The sequence below is a fragment of the Lepisosteus oculatus genome, chromosome 5 (assembly GCF_040954835.1).
Source record: "Lepisosteus oculatus isolate fLepOcu1 chromosome 5, fLepOcu1.hap2, whole genome shotgun sequence".
NCBI classification, from domain to species: domain Eukaryota; kingdom Metazoa; phylum Chordata; class Actinopteri; order Semionotiformes; family Lepisosteidae; genus Lepisosteus; species Lepisosteus oculatus.
Genome location: NC_090700.1, coordinates 53,209,409 through 53,227,945, shown reverse-complemented (window position 1 = coordinate 53,227,945; position 18,537 = coordinate 53,209,409). Strand labels below are relative to the sequence as shown.

General features: G+C 40.5%; 1 protein-coding gene across 3 annotated transcripts; it reads left to right on the top strand.

Annotated features, from left to right (window-relative positions):
* The first annotated feature begins 326 nt into the window (after positions 1-326).
* Positions 327-12,193, top strand: LOC102689255 (arrestin domain-containing protein 4). 3 transcript variants are annotated; one of them, XM_015343774.2, is made up of 10 exons: positions 327-399; positions 3,324-3,391; positions 4,058-4,346; positions 5,783-5,861; positions 7,075-7,222; positions 7,836-7,938; positions 8,281-8,537; positions 8,802-8,964; positions 9,500-9,654; positions 10,244-12,193. In XM_015343774.2, exons 3-10 carry the CDS (start codon positions 4,079-4,081, stop codon positions 10,301-10,303), a joined length of 1,233 nt encoding a protein of 410 aa, XP_015199260.2. In that variant the 5' UTR covers positions 327-399; positions 3,324-3,391; positions 4,058-4,078; the 3' UTR covers positions 10,304-12,193. The 3 variants fall into 3 exon arrangements, with proteins under 3 accessions (XP_015199260.2, XP_015199258.2, XP_015199259.2); XM_015343772.2 differs by lacking the exon at positions 327-399 and having other exon boundaries at positions 3,229-3,391; XM_015343773.2 differs by lacking the exons at positions 327-399; positions 3,324-3,391 and adding an exon at positions 3,527-3,960.
* The last annotated feature ends 6,344 nt before the right edge of the window (positions 12,194-18,537 follow it).

Sequence of the window (18,537 nt, the reverse complement as noted above, 5' to 3'; positions counted from 1 at the left end):
ACTTCTCTATTGGGGCGGAGCGGTGGCTCTGTGGCTAAGGATCTGCGCCTGTGACCGGAAGGTTGCCGGTTTAAATCCCGCGGCAGGCAGAGGAATCCTACTCCGTTGGGCCCCTGAGCAAGGCCCTTAACCCCAACTGCTCCAGGGGCGCCGTACAATGGCAGACCCTGTGCTCTGACCCCAAGCTTCTCTCCCTGTCTGTGTCTGTGTCTGTGTCTCCCTGGAGAAAAGCTGGGGTATGCGAAAAGACGCATTCCTAATGCAAGAAATTGTATAGGGCTAATAAAGAAATATTATTATTATTGCAGACTCGAGATGAAATACTGTAATTATGTTTTTTAGAGCCGCAACAGCCACAAAGCGAAAAAAGGGTAATTGCAGCTGATCGTTGTTATGGAGGTAATATTGATTTTCATTAATGCTTACAGGATGATGCTTAGGAGTGATGTAGGGGACTGGCAGTTACTGCTAGGGTCCTGTGCTCGTTTCCCAGAGGTCTGTCTAAGAGGAGTATGCATGGTGTATCCATGTTCGCGTGGGTCTTCTTTCTGGGAGCTCCGGTTTCCTGCCAAATACATGTTGTGTGGGTTAATTGGCATAGTCGCATTGCTCCTCGAATGTAGTTCGGGTGGGGAGCTGCGCCAGCATGCGTAGGCTGCAAACGAACAGGTAATAGGTTTATTCCATGCTCATAAAGAGAAGAAAGAAACCACAACTTGTCGGCCGTGGAGCTTTCTTCGGGGCACCTATCACTTGTTCCTCTGCTCCTCGAATGGGCGAGTTTCGAGGGTCGCTATGCATATTCATAGGAAGGGGCGTGGTTTATTGTCCAACAACAGCCCACCGCTAATTCGGCTGCAGAGAAAAATGGAGTGAAATACATTCAAAACAATACTGACATCAAAACAGTGTGGACAACGTGAGCAGTCTGGGTACTCAGGCGCCCTGTTTGTGACTGTCATTCCACCGCAGTGGAATTTGAATGAATTAAAATGAATCTTTTCAAAAAATGAAGAAAACTATTTGGGAAAGGATTTTATCTGCGATTCTTGAATGTACTTTTCTAGTTATAGAATATACTCTTCTAGAATATAATTTTCTAATTGCGAGTATACATTTTTTTTTTGCTAGCGAGAGGACCTTTTCAACGGTGCGAAAAGAAATAGAAGTGGGAAACCTGCCGGGCCGCAGTTTCTGCGGCTGAATTAATTCAGCAACACGGCCTCGTGTTCCACGAGCCGTCCCCTGAAAACACACGAATATTTTAAAAGCACGGGCTGCCAATATTTTGGCGAAGTCATCCACCATTGGGTGTGGGAAGTTTTAATTCAAAGTTTCTGTATTTTAAAAAATTCTGAAATTCGGAAGAAAGGCTCGGATGAAGATGTGTCTGGTGCTACTGGCGCACTTGTCCACTTTACCTCCCCGAATCGCTCCCTGTTGTATCCCATAGCTCCCCGCGCTGAGCGAGGTGGAAGACAGGATAGAGACTTTGTCTCTTTTGTTTTGGCTATGTCCCAGGGTAAAGACTTTCTGGACTAAGTTGCAGACTTATGTTAAAAAAGAAACCAAAACTGATATTTGTTTTGATGAAAAAGACGTTATGTTAAGTTTCAGCCATAAGTTATTAAGTTATTACCGTTTGTAATAAATTTTATTATTATAATAGGACGTTATTATATACACAAAATAAAGTGGTCTGGAAATAACCCTTTTTTGAGCATTTTAAAATGGAAGTAATGGAGTATCTGCAGACTTTTTCAAAATCCAAAAATATGAAAGTGGTGCGGACGTTATTTTTATTTAACTTGTTTAGTCTTTTTTCATAATTTGAATTTATTTTGTAATGTTTACCCCTGACGATGTTTTTGTCTTGAAATGTTATATGTATTCTTGTTTGTATTGTTATTTTGTTATGCATAAATAAAAAATCAAAAACGGAGACTTTGCCTTCCTAATCTCACTTACCGGGAGGCCTAGCTGTGACACTTGTGAGCAGCGCTTGACCTCAGCTGCGGGAGTAATCCACATGTGCAGGGACCCATGCTTAAGATTTGAAGATAACTGCCCTTAAGCATGTGTTAGAATTATTATTTTTTATCTTTTCAGGATAATTTACAACAAACATTTGAACCCCCTCAGTAGTGTCCCCATCACTATACTGAGGCATTAGGACCCACACAGACCACAGGGTGAGCACCCCCTGCTGGCCCCACTAACACCTCTTCCAGCAGCAACTTTAGTTTTTCTCAAGAGTCTCCCATCCAGGTACTGGCTAGGCTCACACCTGCTGAGTTTCAGTGGGCTGCCAGTTGGGTGTTGCAGGCTATAAGATTTTAACAGGGGATCTCAGTCTCCTAGTTTACAGATGATCTAGTCATGTCTTTTTATTTGTTCCGATCTGAGTCATTAATTGAATGATGAACCTTAGCGTTTTCTGAGAGATATAGAAGATTTTTCTTAAGGTCTTTTACTTGTCTGTTACTCAAGAATATGCACTTAATTAATGCCAAAGATGCCTATAAAATGCCTCCAGGTCTGGTTAGAAACATTACAGATATTAAAAATGTAATAATAATTGGACTAAATCTGGAACTGAGAGCCCAAACAGATGACGTTGCAAGGGGCCTACAGGAACTCAATCTGAGACCCCTTTAAACTGCTCCACACAAAAAATATCACTCTGCCCCACTGGGTTTTGTGTTCCACCGATTTATATATATAAAGCCGATCAGTGATAATAATATTCATAATGATATCAGACGAAAGACCAACCCAGTTTGATTTATATTTGAAGGTTGTATGAGTATATTATGAGAGGGAGGCTTTTAGCTATAAAGCTCTGAAGGATTGGAATAATTTACCTTATGAACAATGAGTTTAATTTGTGTATTTAAAAACAGAACTCTCTTGTAATTGAAATAATTCCGCTCTTATTAAACTTCAGATTTTGTTAATTCCAGCCTTTCATGACAGCTGTATAGTTTGAATTTCATTTGCTTTTGTTTTTCTTATTTTTCTTTTTTGTGATATGTGTGTTGTATCTAGTACACGTACTGTACGTATTCTAACAGGACCCCTTTGACATCCAGATGACGCACCTCAATTAGTTTAATCCTGTCAATAAACTTTGAAAATATATATATATAATCTAGCCCCTGCGCATCTCGTGGTACTGTTTATATCCGCGTCATCCGCATCCCGTTTCTATGGAAACAGACATTGTGTCACTCCCTTTTCCAGCGGCTGTCTTCTGGCCATCGGCTGTTCACACGCCTGAAAGCTGCCCGTTATTGGCTAACGCGCTTTCCAATGTCTTCCAGAAGCCAATCATAAGGTGGTCACGTGAAGGGACTCGCTACTCATTGGTCAATAGCCATTGATCACGCAGGTTAGTAAATTTCACCCTGTATCTTCACGAAGCGGGTCGGCCCCCGTGACTCCCGGAGGTGCTATCCAATCCGAAACGCAGTGTTCGGTGGAATCCCGCCTTTATTTGTTGTAGACAGATCCGTAGACCAATGGGCGCAGGAATTTCGGTTTCTTGGCGTTTCCGAAGGGCTGTCAGACGGCCTCGGCGTGATTGCTCAATGTATCAACAGTAGAAGCTCAGCTCAGGTGCCGCGGCTCTTTCCGATCTCTGTTGTAACTCTTTAAATGAATTGCACCAAGACTAAAAAAAACCCCACAGTTTGCGTTATGTTTCAGATGTCCAGTCAGGGCGGCACAAGTAACCCCTTCAATGAGAACCGGTGTTTTATTTTCGAGAAGAAGGCGGTCGAGTCGGTGTTTTCGACAGTTAACATATGACTGAGCCCCGAGGCTGAATCAAGTCACAGAGCGCTAAATTAAGAGCAACGGGGCAACTTTTTTTTTTTAAAAAAAAAGCAAAATAGGGAGGAACACCTCAAAGGGATTTTTGTTTTTGGAGGGAGTCAAAAACAAATATCGGGACTATCGGTATGTTTTTTGGGATCACACTTACGGCTCTTGCCGATTTAACCTTTTATTCGTGAGCGTCTGCTCTAAGGCTCCGGCCGTTTGCGCTGTGTTGCAGGTGGGCCGAGGGGACGCCGACATGGTGGTCAAAGTGAAGGCGCTGGCCATCGTGTTCGACAGCGAGGACGGGAGTGCCTACGGCAGCGGGGAGGCCGTGTCCGGGCGTGTGCTCCTGGAGCTGTCGGTGCCGGCGCGGATCCGGGCTCTCCGGGTGCTGGGCAGGGGCTGTGCCCGGGCCAGCTGGACCGACGGGCCGGGGTCTGCCCCAGCGGCACCATCCCCGGGGCACGGCTACAGGGAGGAGGTCGACTACCTGAACGTCACCCACACTCCCCCGGGAGCGACAGGTAAAAGACGTATCTCCCCCACCCTCACCCCACACACTCACACACACCCGGGGAAACCGTGAATCTCAAGGGACAGAGCCTCTCAAAGGACGCTCGTTGACACCTGAAGGTCGATGGAGGGACACCACACAGATGCGCTTTGAAACAGACTTAAACAGTCTTGAGTACGGTTACCCACTTCACTGCGGGTGTATACAGTACAGTATATATACACATGCACACAACTCGGGTGATATTGACCTTTATTTTCGACTGTCCGTTTGAAAAGGGCTGGGACGATGGTGTTGTGAACCCAGGTTAACTCTCATGCCTTGCATGTGTTTGTTAGGATGTGCAAGTGCGTGCACACAGGCATACTGCAGAGACCAGGGACGGAAATCCGAATTGCGCACATGGTCGAGAGCTGTTCAGCGCCCGTGGCTCTGCTTCGTCACTGGGGAACTGGTGTTGTGGAAGAACAGAGCTCTTTTTTTTTTCCTTCAGATTTGAGGGGTTCAATTGAACTGGCCCATAATGCGAGAGGCGTTTTCAAATCGCCAGTTGAATCCGTCGGGAAAATAAAAGAAGCACTGAAAAACGGGGGAAGACGTCCATGCGTACTGTCCTGCATGACAGTTGTTTTCTAAGTGGTGTTGACTTCCTAAAACGATTAAGGGAAAACTCAACTGTAAAAGCTTGTGTTTCTACCATGGTTCAGAATCAAAACATGATATTGATATTGTGACTGACAATACAGAAACCTTGTGCCTGCAGCGTGTTTAAATGTAACGTCCAGGTCTTACTGTAGTCTTCAATTTTGTTCTCATAAGTTACTTGTCCAGATAAGAAACTGACTGTTGGACAATCTGTTTTTTTTCCTTCAAACTATATCGGTCCAGGAGAAAATGATGGGAGGCTTCAATATTAGTATTTTACTAAGGTGCACTAGTACAAAAGGTGTTTAGTTTTTTTGTCCATTGCAGATTAATGTAACGCATAGCCATGAACTGGCATGTATTCTTACATGGGTTACAGTTAGGAAATGTTTGTATTACTACAGTTACACCAGAGAATTACTTTAGTCTCTGCTGTGAATCGTATTACCCATATGCAAAGTGATACTCATGCTGTTGACAATAACCGCTCTTAGTTCAAGTACAGGTGACATTCTCATGTGTGTACACTGATGCTGTAGTGTTTACTAAGATGCTATTTATAAACACTATTTTGCAATGAGTAACCCAGTGGCAAAATATCAGTTTCAACAAGGCTAGTACAGTAAGACCACAGAACTGATTTTCTGGGAACTTTCACTTTCATCTTGACTAATACTTTCAGGCTAAGCTGAAGGTGCACTGTCTGAAAATTCTCTTCTCAGACTTTCAACCCTCCTCCGAACCTGAAAGTATTTTTGAACACCAGCCCTTTAAGACTTGTCTTTTTCTTTGGGTTTGCAGGCGAGGACGTTGCCGAAGGTTTTATCTGTTTGCCCTCAGGGAAGCACGAATTCCCTTTCAGCTTTCAGCTTCCACAGGGGTGAGTAACCGAGGAGTTATCAAAGGGATGGTGGAGGTTTCATATCCCGTCTTCATCAGAGTTTGGGAGAGGGTCACTGGAGAAGAACTGATGCTAAGCATGTAGTGGACCAATTTGAAAGAAGTATATTTCCACTTTTCAGATTTTTGCAAGTGTGCCATTTCCTTTAGTCCTGTATTAAGAAAATGTTTACCCAGTATGTCTGGCATAGAAAGCTTTTAAACACGTATTGTTTAAAGTTTCGGAATTATTATGTCTGTGTACACCCCCCTCTTCAGATAAAGGTATTAGTAATTTAGAATTGTGGCTGAACACACAACTGGTGAACTAGAATCCGAAATATTATTCGTCGAAGCCTGCAAAAAAAAAATCATTCTCAAGGCCTTCATTATAGTTTCAGATAACAATTAGAAACCTTGTTTCTGTAGATATAACTTATTCTAGTCCAGTCTCCTGTCTAGAACAGTCCTGGAGGGATGCCACCCACCAGCTATTATAAGTAACTTATTATCTTCAAAGGGAAAAGTCCTGTAACTCATAGCAATAGCAATGAAAACCAGAGGACACAGCAGCCAGCCACAACTAGAGGGAATATCAGTGGCCTCGACTGAAAATAATGTGCAAACAAGGTAGTATTAAATTAGAAATAATGCCCCTGCCCCCTGCCAAAAAAAAATACTTATTTTCTTGATTGCCCCCACTTTCCACATCATCAAAACCATCTTTCCAGACTTGGTGTTTTTTAATGAATCTGAATCCCAGGTCTTCCTGTTCTAAGTTCACTTAAATCCAGTGTCTGTTTTTTGTTCGAGCTGAGTTGTTGATTGGTTAATTGTAACCTATCTTTATCATAATAAGTTATTAATTAAAAATGTCTCATCTCTAGAGTTGTAGGGAGGTTGAAACTTTTGTATTAATATTTGTAAGCTGAAACAATTTTTAAAATCTGAAAACAATTCAGTGATCCAACCTATAACATGTTATTTCTGAAAAAGAGATCTATGGGGATTGGGCGGAGAAGACCGTTTTTTGGGAGAACCCTGATCTAGCATGTGACAAATTGCTCTTCTTTGAAAGGACCTTATGTCTTGGCATGGTAATTCTTGATTTTAACCAGTTATACCCATTCCAAAGAAAAAAGGATCCGATGGCCACGTCTTTGTGTATATGTATTTGTATGACTATTTTGTTTTATACATTTACTGTGTTTCAGGCCCTTGGTTACCTCATTCTGTGGGAAGCATGGAAGTGTCCAGTACTGGGTATCAGCAATTTTACAGAGGCCATCCATGCAGGACCTTATTGTGCACAGAGAATTTCCTGTTATCAGCCATGTAGATGTCAACTCCCCAACTCTACTGGTGAGATGCCTATTTAGATACAGGACGGTCGTTCATGATTAGTTGCTTGAGTACATTGCTAGTTTACAAATGACCTAGGAGATAAATAGCATCATTGATTCGGTTTGTCTTTTAGTACCCACTTGGAATGCTGTGATTTGAAAGGAATTGACAAAGTCTTTTTTGTAAAACACGTTATGTCCAGTAGCTAATCAGCTAGCCTCTTTCTCTAAAATGCTAATTAGTGCTGAACATATAATTCTAACAAATCAATCTACTTGTATAAGAAAAGCTTCAGCTTTAAGCAGCCATGATGCAAGCTTTCGCACACACAATACTGTAGTCCTAATTTTTTGTTTTTTTTTCCTGGAATTTTGTTTTGGGTATCCAAAGATTCTACATTCTTTCAGTTTATCTCGGAGGGAAGGGATTATAAACCAAATTTTAACAAGCAGCATATCAGTCCTCACCTTCAAGGCCTTTTCTGTGGGAACGTGTTATCAGAGGAACTGTTAGTATGCTAATATAACAGTGAGTAGAAACCTAAAAGCTCATTATGTGTTTGGGGTTTCTGTGGTAGAGTTACAGAGTTCATTTGTGTAGCCATAGTTCGAATGATTGTTTTTTTGTTCAGTCGCCTATTTCTACAAATACAGAGAAGATGGTCGGCTGCTGGTTCTTCACTTCAGGCCCTATTTTCCTGAGTGCCAAAATTGAAAGACAGGGCTACTGTAATGGTAAGAGAAGGGGATCATTTTGAAATACTATTATGATGGTGGAATAGTCATAAAGAGTTAAAATGTTTCTGTAATTGTTGAAATTGTTCAAACTCCATCTTGCTTATAGTATTAGCCTTTCATTATTATTTGCTAAGCCGACAAAAGTGTTAACTATATAAGTCACAATGTTTTCTTGAAAAAATGAAGTGCTCATCAGTGATACAAAACATATTGTACTACTAGGCTTGCAGTTTGCAGTTGGCACGTGATTGAAGAGTTCTGGTTCAGCTTGAAACGTAATGAAGTCAAATATGAACTGATTTTTGAGTGTATTGATTTGATTTCTAATCTGTTGAACAGGAGAAGCAATCCCCATCTATGCTGAGATTGAGAACTGCTCTTCACGTCTCATTGTGCCAAAAGCCACAATATATCAAACTCAGACCTGTCTTGCTAATGGCAAAACGAAAACTTTCAAGCAGGAAGTTGCCAGTGTGCGTGGAAACCATATTGGCTCAGGCAGCACTGACACATGGAATGGAAAGACATTGAAGATCCCCCCAGTGACTCCATCCATCCTGAACTGCTCAATCATCAGAGTTGAATACTCTTTAGCAGTAAGTAATGTTTTCAATGCAATTTTTTTTTTAGTCTGAAATAGAATTAAAAAATGTATTCTGAAATAAATATTTTATTTTACATTTGGAAAGTAATCCACGGAATTACTTTAAAGAGGATCTTTTTTATATTTCAATTTGCCAAATAAAGCTTACAGTGTCAGCATAGCATCAGATAAAAAGTCAAGTACTAAATAAAAGTAAGTTGATAAAACTGACAAAACCTATGATTTAATTCATGCTTTTTCTACTCGATCTTATTAGGTACTGGTGCAGATTCCAGGTGCAAAGAAGCTGAGAGTAGAGCTTCCTTTGGTTATCGGGACCATACCATACAATGGGTTTGGGAGCCGAAGTTCAAGTTTGTGCAGCCAGTTCAGTATGGACATGAGCTGGCTCACTCTGGCGCTACCTGAACAGCCAGAAGGTGAGGAGAAATTACTTGCAATCCTGTTAAGTCATTTCCGATGCTGAGCTGAGCATTACACAATCATTGGCATGCATGATCTCGCTGCCCTATTTTGAGGTGTGCTGCAACACAAAGACCTTGTGCGATCTCCTCGCCGTCTGGCCTGATGGTTTGTACTGTGCTTGGAAGTGTCGGTAAAGGGAGTGTCGATGTTACTGGTTATCCTTGTGCGATTTCAACAGAATAATAGATGCTTTAGCAGATGGACAAGGAGATGTTGGGAGGAGGAACACCATTCTGAAATCATTTGGAACGGAAAAGTTATAATATTGACTATTGCTTTCCATGCATTCCAAAACCGCAGGTTGTTGAAAAATGATATTTGGAACATCAAAACATGGTTTCTAGTACGTTTCAAGAAAACATACTCTTGGTGCTTGCTTAATGGAGATCAATTCTTAGCATGCTTGAAATTATTTTATTAGAATTCACAGCTTTACACAACTTTTGTTGTTCTTCATGGCTCATAATTCTTAAATATTATTATCCCTAGCTCCTCCGAATTATGCAGATGTCGTGTCGCAAGAAGAGTTTGAGCGCCACACCCCCTCTAACTCTGAGCCAGATGAGCTGGAGCGTGAAATTGGGCGGCCTGTATTCGCTTATATTCAGGAATTCAGGTTCCAGCCACCGCCTTTGTACTCAGAGGTGAGCTTTACACTGATTACTTCGATACACTGGTTTTGATGGCTACATGCAGCTCGAGGTTCTGAATTATTGCAGAGGTTTGTATTGTTTGTATTTCTTTCCCTGTATAAAATGGTATATGGTCAATCAGGAAGCTTATAGCTGAGAGGAGGCCGTTTGGTCAATGTAACTCGTTAAGGTGTATCTCAGATCTTATTTGGCCATTTCCTGCAGGAAGCGATGGCATCAGCTTAAACTTGGCTGGGCCACTTGTTCCAGACTCATCTTCAAATACATTTTCCTATAGTTTAGATTTGTGTCATCTGGTTTGTGTTTGGCTGTTGATTCTGAAGTATTCCATTGAGTTGAGTTTAACTGTGCTTTTGATGATTCTGCAAATTTGAATCTTGTTCCTTTGTAGTTTTGTTTGATTATTGATAATGAAAACCTCTGTAATTTGTCTTCAGCAAGCTAAGAAAGTGTTGTGCTAACTGGTTCTCAAAATTCTGGATTAGTTATAGCACTTGCTTTAGATACACCGAGAGAGTGGATTATTGTGTTTTGGTAATCAGGACTAAATTACCTTTATCGCTTTTTTTTTCCAATGCAGATTGACCCACATCCAGTCCAGGCTGATGATCATCGGGGTCGTGTTCTGTTTTCAGTCTGAAACCTACATATCTGCCACGTTTGCAGGGTAGTTGATTTCATGGTTTCTTTCCAGTTAGTTTGAATAAATCTGAAAGCTTTGAAATAGTGTTTCGCCACAGTTGTGGATTGAAAGGTCAATGACAGTGCGTAGCTGGCATGAGTATGGGTTGTAGGAATTGCACCAAGTCCTCGATGGGTGATTGTGAGATTTCCAAATAAATGGAAGATAGAATGTAGGAATTTAGAAGTTCTGTTTCCAATGTGTTTTTGCACCTTTGCGTGAGCTTGGAGAAGAAAGAAGAAATGCAGAATAAAATGTGGACAAAAAGATAGTCTGAACAGAAGTGTTCTTGCTAAAGAAAGTGAAGGGTGAATATGCAATTCACAGTAAAGTCTAACAAGATGTGAAACATCTTTAAAAAGAAACAGTCATAAGGACAGTATGTTTTATGTGCACAGAAGAGTAAATTATTTAGCACATAATTTGTTCAAATATGATACTGTTTTATAGCTTTAAAATCTTAAGTTTCACTATTAATACAAGTGAAATGCCAATAGACACAAGTGTGTCTTTTGCACTTTTGAAAACCAAAGCCTTAATTCAAAAAAGTTGTGCTTTACCCTGGATGGGACATAACTTTGTTTAAAGCCCTACAGTAAATGGATGTTTTGAACTGAAAGTTCAATTATGTTTACAGCTAAGAAACTAAATGCTTGACCTTTTCCTGGATATATGAATTGTCAAGGGAAGAGGAAACAGTATAGATATTAATAACATGACAACGTTTTTTTGTTACCAAAGACTTAAAATATATAATTCATATCCCATACCATTGCAGTTTTAATTAATCTTTTTCTGGGATTTTACTAGGTGGAATTCATTTGTGTTATTCTCAGGATATTAAGGTTGGGTTTTACACGTGTGTGAAGAAAATTAATGATCAAAAGTGGAAAGTACAGTGTCTTGTTCACCTAGATCTTAATTTTGACATAGTATGGTATGATTTCAGGCAGTCTTTGTTTACAAAAGGCCTATCTATATAAAGCACTTGTTTTAAAGAAATGTTGCATCATCTGTATTGTGTGTTAGAGAGGACTAAGCAGCAAGCAACTAGAAAATATGCAGTGTCTAAATTGGACCAAGTAAAGTGAAGTAAAGTGCCTCATGGGTCTCTTATTAAAGTTATGCCTTGTGCATGGATCATCCATTCCTGTAGCTAGCTGTCAACAAGTGACACTGCAGTTGAAGTTCACATTGAAGAAGAGTGGGAATGTTATTTATGATCCTATACTAAAACATTCAGAAACCACAATTTGGTCTAACCATGCTTACATAAAAATGCACTTAAAGTGCTATATACATTTAATTTGAAATAGAGCACTTGAGCAAATATTACAATATGGAATAATTAATTTTAGCTGCTTTATCAGCATCTCTAGGTTTGTGTTTCCTTTATCTGAAAGCTTATCCTGTTTGAGGTCGCGGGTTTGCTGTAAGCCCATCCAGAAAGCAGAGTCCTAAGGTGGGACTGAAATCATTTGTCTGCTATGTTTGTCTTTAATAGTATAATGTGCCTACAGTGCCACTTAATTTTCAAATAGTGCCCTGGTAAGTTTTAGATATTTGTATTTAGCACTTTGAATATTAAAATATGTGGCCTTACTTTTTGCTGCAATCATTCTTAACAAAATATCTAAAATGTAAGGTTTTGTAAGTTTTATGAGCACAGATATGGTTCTTGAACATCTTTTAAGCTGTGCAAAGTGATCAACTTAAAATGCTGCTGATGGGTTATTTTTTAAATGTATAATGTATATCATCGTAAAAAAACTATCAACTACCTTACTGTTATTTGTAAAAAAAAAAACTAGTGAGTATATTTTTGTAAATAAAAGTGGAGAAAATTAATATTTTGAGTCTGATCATTTTCTTGTATTTGTACAAAATTTTATCATCTACATAAAAAAAAAATGCCAAGCTTAACAGGTTGTAGGTAATTTGAAATGATGTTGTACAGTAAGACAATATGTGGAATGTTGTGTAAAATAGAGAGGTGTAATACAGTGCAGTAGAAACAAGTACATTTTTAATTTTATGTTTGGGATGTAAGGACATAAAAGCTCAGTGGGACCTATTTCAGGTAGGAGAAAAAGTAAATGTCTTCCATCTGCTTAAACCTTGGCTGCAACTCAAGTTCCTGTCCTTGGAAGACTGGAATTAGTCCTAGCCTGGCATCTTCAAGGACGGTGTCGGAGAACGTGCTGTACAAAGTCTCCTGCACTTCAGTGTGCTTAATCAGCTTGGTAAATTGTTGGTCGCTCATAGGTGTTACAGTTAATAGCGGCTTTTATTATGGGTCTGATTTATCTGACAAGTGTTACGTTTCATTTAGTACAATTAATGGTTTGGGATATTCATTTAACAGTTTAAAATGATTTTAGATTATGCGCCTTAAAAATGTTTTTTTTTTTTAAATGCTGTACAAAATAGAAAAATGCCTACCACAATGCAGTTTGCAATATCTTGGAGATGCAAAAACCTGGTATTATATCAAGACATTTTATTACTAATCTCATTATGTCCCTTTAAATATTTTGCAATCTTCCTTTGGTGTTGGGGCAGCACTTTGGTGTGACAAATTGCCATGCTGAGTTTGCACGTTCTCTTCCCATGCCCTAGTTTCCTCCTGATGCAAAGATGCACTGGCAAGATTTGACTGCCCCTGACTTTTAGCCTAAATGTACAGTAGTATTGTTATCAATGCATCTTCATATGTAGATTTTGAAATATATATAGTACATTCTTGCAATGATACTTAAACCTTCAGCCCAGGGCAGTCTGCATGTCACAACCTTGCTAAAACAGAAAGTAATGAGACTGAAGTAATAGTTCAAGTGGGTAGCTGCGTCAGCACACATAGGCTGCAAAGGAACAAGTCTTATTCCATGCTGAAAGGAGAAGAGAGAAAACGCAACGTTTCGGCTGTGGTGCCTTCCTAGGGTGTGAGAAAGACAGGGCAAAGATTAAAGAGCACAGGAGAACAAAAGCTGGGAGAGTGGAGGAGGCGACAGCAGGGGAGAGGCAGAGAGGCCACTCAGGTGTGAAGTAGAGAGAGGTGAAGTCTAAACCTGCATGTGAATAGAGAAGATAACACAAAAAGTCTGTCATCGAGAGAAGGGGGAAGGTGCGAACCAAGTTTCAGGATCATTCTTGTTTCTGATGTATTTCTGCTATGGGAATTAAGAAACCTTTCTTTGAGAACGCAGATGGAGAGATCAGTGTGATCATGGCCGTCTGAGGTGAGATGAGAAACTATGGGCTTGGAGAAATCTTTAATCTTCACAGCCCTAACATGTTCTCTGAAGCGGTCTCCTAGTCTCCTTCCAGTTTCCCCAACATACAGTAGAGATACAGTAGATGAGGTTGCTGGAGGTACAAGAAGTCGCCTGGGTGATCTGGAACTGTCCTGAGGGGCCTCGAGTGAGTGTGGTGTTAGATGTGTACTTGCAGGTGACACAGCGAGCTCTGCTGCAGGGGAAAGTACCTGGTGTGGATGGTTGTTGAGGGTGGTCAAGGGAGCTGTGAACAAGAAGGTTACGCAGATTAGGTGGTCAGCGACATGAGATGATGGGGAGGTCAGAAAAGAGGGCCCCAGAAGAAGGCTCCACAGCTGAAACGTTGTGTTTTCTTTCTTCTCCTTTCAGACTGAAGCAGTAGTTAACCTTGGTGAGGTTCAGGCAGGTTTTTGAACTTATATTTGTATGAGATCTTGTGACATCTGGTTCAACATTCAGTGTCTTTTGCAGCAACGCGTAGAGTAATCCAAAGTACAGTACTTAAAGTGCCTGAAAAAAATAATTGTAATACTAATATTTGATTCTGCATATTTAATAGTGCAGCTCTGACAAAAATACATATGACAAAATAGAGCAGACAGATACATCTGTGTCAAGTAGACTGATCTTCTGAATGATTCATGCAGAGAGTAGGTATACTGTGTACAGTACATAAAGCAATAGAAAGCAGAGGTCATCTGTAATTTTTAGAAAGAAAAGAACATGTGCTTGGTTGCAAACAATCATTTTTCCTTTCTATCTCTGCCTGGGAACAGTATTCAAATATATAATACCAGGCACCACTATGAATGGCAACATAGCCATCAAAACAAGTTCAGTTTAATCTGTGTTTCAGTGAAATTGTGTGCACGCATTTTGCTCGTTGTCATTTCTTAGCCTAAATATGTATGGAACAGATGTGTTTAGCAAAGGGGCTTTTATACATTCCCTTTAATCTGTCAGTCTGCTTCCAGATTCCTGTAGATTACTTCCATCACAGCTGGAGTGCTGGATGGCTGCCAGCACAGAGTTGTCCAACTAAGTGAAGAACAGAATGTGCTTCTCAGACAGAGCAGCACATACAGCACGTTGTCATACTGACAACACATCCTGGAATATCCCCGCTTGTCATTTCATTGCCTGTTAGTCTGAGAATGATTTGATTTACAGAATTCTCCCTCAGTCTTTTTTAAACCGTATACTGTACATGTGTACAGGAAAAGGCTGTAGTGTATCTTTGTAATTGTGAAAGGGGCAGAGATGACGGGTGGCATGGTGGCACAGCAGTCAGCATTGCTGCATGACAGCGCTGGGCCCCCCGAGTTCAATTCCAAACCTGAGGTGCTGTCTGTGTGAAGTCTGCATGTTCTCCCCACGTCCCTGTGGGCTTCCTCCCACAGTCAAAAAACATACTGGTAGGTTAATTGACTTCTGGACAAATTGGCCCTGGTGTGAGGGTGTGTGTCCTGTGATGGACTGGCATCCCTGCCTTGCGCCCGGTGCTTGCTGGGATGGGCTCTGGCACCACTTCAACCCTGAACTGGAAGGAGCTGTTAGAAACTGGATTTATCAGGCGCACTAACTACTGGAGAAGGCCCTATCCCCATTTAATAGAGACAAACCAGGATATTAGGCGAATGGTGCAACACGTTGCCTCTGTCACGCAGAACCTACCCTAGTCATAACCTAGTATTGGGAGGTCCAGCTGGTTTACTGGCTTACTGGACCAATTTAATAGCTGTTCAACTATTAACTGTTCAGGTGCTGCCACACTAAAGAGACCTAGATCACCTGCAGAAACTCTCACTCTCAGGTCCAGGATTGGACTCCCCTGACCTAGGATAGCTACGTTTGTACCAAGTGTAACGGAAACTTGAGACTGAAATGAATCGTTGGTGCTTGTTTACATCTGGCAATAGATCATAAGTAGGTAATTTAAGCATGGAAGACAAAAGGCCAAAGTACAAAAGGCCTAATGCAGGTCCTGTTTATTTTTAATGAATATGCCTTTAAGTTAGGAAAACTGAATTAAACACAATGTTGTCTTACTGTTACTGTTGTAGTGTGACATTGTTGTAAGAGAACTAGATAACTAGACAGGAACAACAGGGAAAATCCCTGCACTTTCCTCAGTGTGGTTATTTTGGTCTTGTGTATTAAAAGGCAACAATATATCATCTTATTATTCTATTGTGTTGATAAAAGAGCACAACATCTAATATTACATTTTGAATTACTGTATCGTATTTAAACCTAAGCCAAAGTGTTTAGCAGTTCAAATAAATGATGGTAGGCAAAATTAATTTGATCTAAATTTAACTAAAATACCGCTTTTAATAATAAACCACCTGGAGGTTGTTAGTGTCTTTATATTGTGTCAATATATAGTAGCTATTTCTAAAGTAAAATGTTAGACAATCCAGGTTAATTGCAGGCAAGCACTGGTTCTGGAAATGCATCAACAGCCAGTGCTGTATCTTTCATTATTTTTTATTGGAAGCCTGTGAGCTTTTATCTGCTCCCTGCCAAATACCATATGCGCAGCAGTGCAAGAAAGACTGCGTAATGAATGGCAAAGAAACAGTGATTCCTTACTCTGTAGGCGATCACTGTGGTTTTCATTGTGCGAGACATCTAGTTATATTTTTTGAGGGCAGCAAGATGTGGCCCTGATGGTTTTCAGTTTAACCTGACGGGGAGAAAATGCTGGACAATTTGACCCTGTTCTAGCACTGCAGCCTCTGTTGAATATGGTATAGAGGACCTCTCAGTGCTAGAGACAGTGGAATGTGTGCTGTACTGTCAGCATGATCTCCCCCGTTTTATTTAGCACTGCTACTCTGTTGTGCTGAGCAATGAGATACATTACATTGCTCTGGAGCAAAGGACAGCAAAACTGTTACTACCTCACTCTCTCCCACTGTGTGATGCACAACACAAAGCAATTGTTTTTTGTGTGCAGCGCTGCAACATGACGCAGAATGGTGGTGTGGTTGTCAGCCCTACAGGTTCCCAGCTCCAGATTCCTGGGTTCAAAAGCTATTAACGTTCTAACCTTCCATATTCTTTTGCCAATCTTAAGAGTTGTCTGCTTGCTGGTCTAAAATCGGCATGAAAAACGGTGTCAAGGTTTCATCAAGAAGTTAAAAAACAATGTTTCCATTTTTGATGTACGTTAAAACTGCCAAGTATAAACTCTGAGAATCAGTTTCAACAAAACAGTTTCGATTTCTTTCTGTGCGTTAAGCCAATGCATACAAAACAATCCAAAACAAGAACAAAATAATTAAATCTCAAACTGGTTTTATCCATGTTTTATAAATTGTGAATTTAGAAGGGAAAATGAAAAAACCAATTGCCCTTGCTTACAGTATATGGAATCTGTTGTACAACCGTGAAGCACAGAACTGCAGTGGTGGTGTACATATTCTTGTAAGAAGTTAACACCATGTGTCTCCAGTCAGCGATGCAAAAAAACATGATTAATAACCTACTGCAATGTTTCACCTTTAGTACCTTTAAGACTAATTATCTTCAATGAGTGCTCATAGCATGAACATTAATCTTAGGCAGGAACTATCCCGTGTATTTTTTTTTCTGTTTTCTTCTGCAAGTGCATCTAAAAGTTACAGGCACGTTTTATTTGGTTTCCATTTATGCATATCTCTTTGAGGGTGCATCATAGACTGGCAGTGGGCTATCTTCTCTTCACAGTGCTGAAAGTGTCCACACCCCAGTGGGTAAGACATTTTGGGGTAACATGAGAATGGAGTGAAGGGAGCAAGTATTTTGAGGGGGTTTTCTCAGGCAAACCTTAAGATGGGACTTTTTGTAAAACAGCACACAAGAAAAACTGATTTACAACAAACCCACACACACCTCCTCCGCCGTTCTCTCTTTGAAAAATCCTTTTTGTCATGTGTGTTATGGAGCAATGAGGCAGTGACGTTTCACTCTGTTTAGACAGTCAACTGCTGGTGCACAGACCACAGACTGAAACTCAGATTGACAAATGAGAGTTATATAAGCCCCACAGTTCTAGTAATTTGATTCCGCCATGCATTTCATTTCTGGAGATCGTTGTTCAGAACACCAGCTGGAGCCTTGAAAGGATTCCATACTGTGGTTGGACATGTGGCACAGTCCTGCGAGCAGAGATTCTTCTCCATTTCAAATCACTGCTCATTATGTAGCACACAAATGGTCGCTTCATGAGATAATCAGATAGCATAAACTAATCTAGGTAATTTGCACAGGTGCATCAGAACTGGTAATACTGAACATGTTCATGCTCGAGAAAAGGCTAAATTGATGTTCTGCTCTAGGTGTTTCTCTTTTTTTTATTTCAGCATTAGCTTGATAAATGACTTTTATTAACATATCTCTACAATACTCTTATTTGTTGATGGAAGAGATTGTTGCTACTTTCTTCTGCAGTTTCATTCTATAAGTAAAACAAATCAGAAACCCCAAAAAGCTATTTGACTTTCAGTGGCACATTTGCATAGGACAGGTGTGATGAAATTAAAATTCTGTGAAAGACCGTTTTGAGTCGAGCCTGCCCAGCATGAATGAGCACGATGCGTCAGTACTTCTATGCACTTCATCAAGCTAGCAAGCTGAGAATGAAATATTCTTTTTTTAGCACTTAGCCACTAAAAAAGCAGCATGAACAACAGACAGCATTCGGACCCCGAGCTGTGTAACCAGCGAGATGTGACGTCACACAGGGTGTCCCATTACCCCGTGGATAACGATGCGCACTTCAAGTCTGCTCCTGGATCTACCAAAGAGCAGTTTGCCGAGAAAGCCAGGAATGTTTTGTACCAAACATCGCTATGGCTGACCAAGAGAAACCTAATCATAAAAGTTAAGACATGGCTCTAACAAAAATATAAGGCATGACTGGGTTTATAC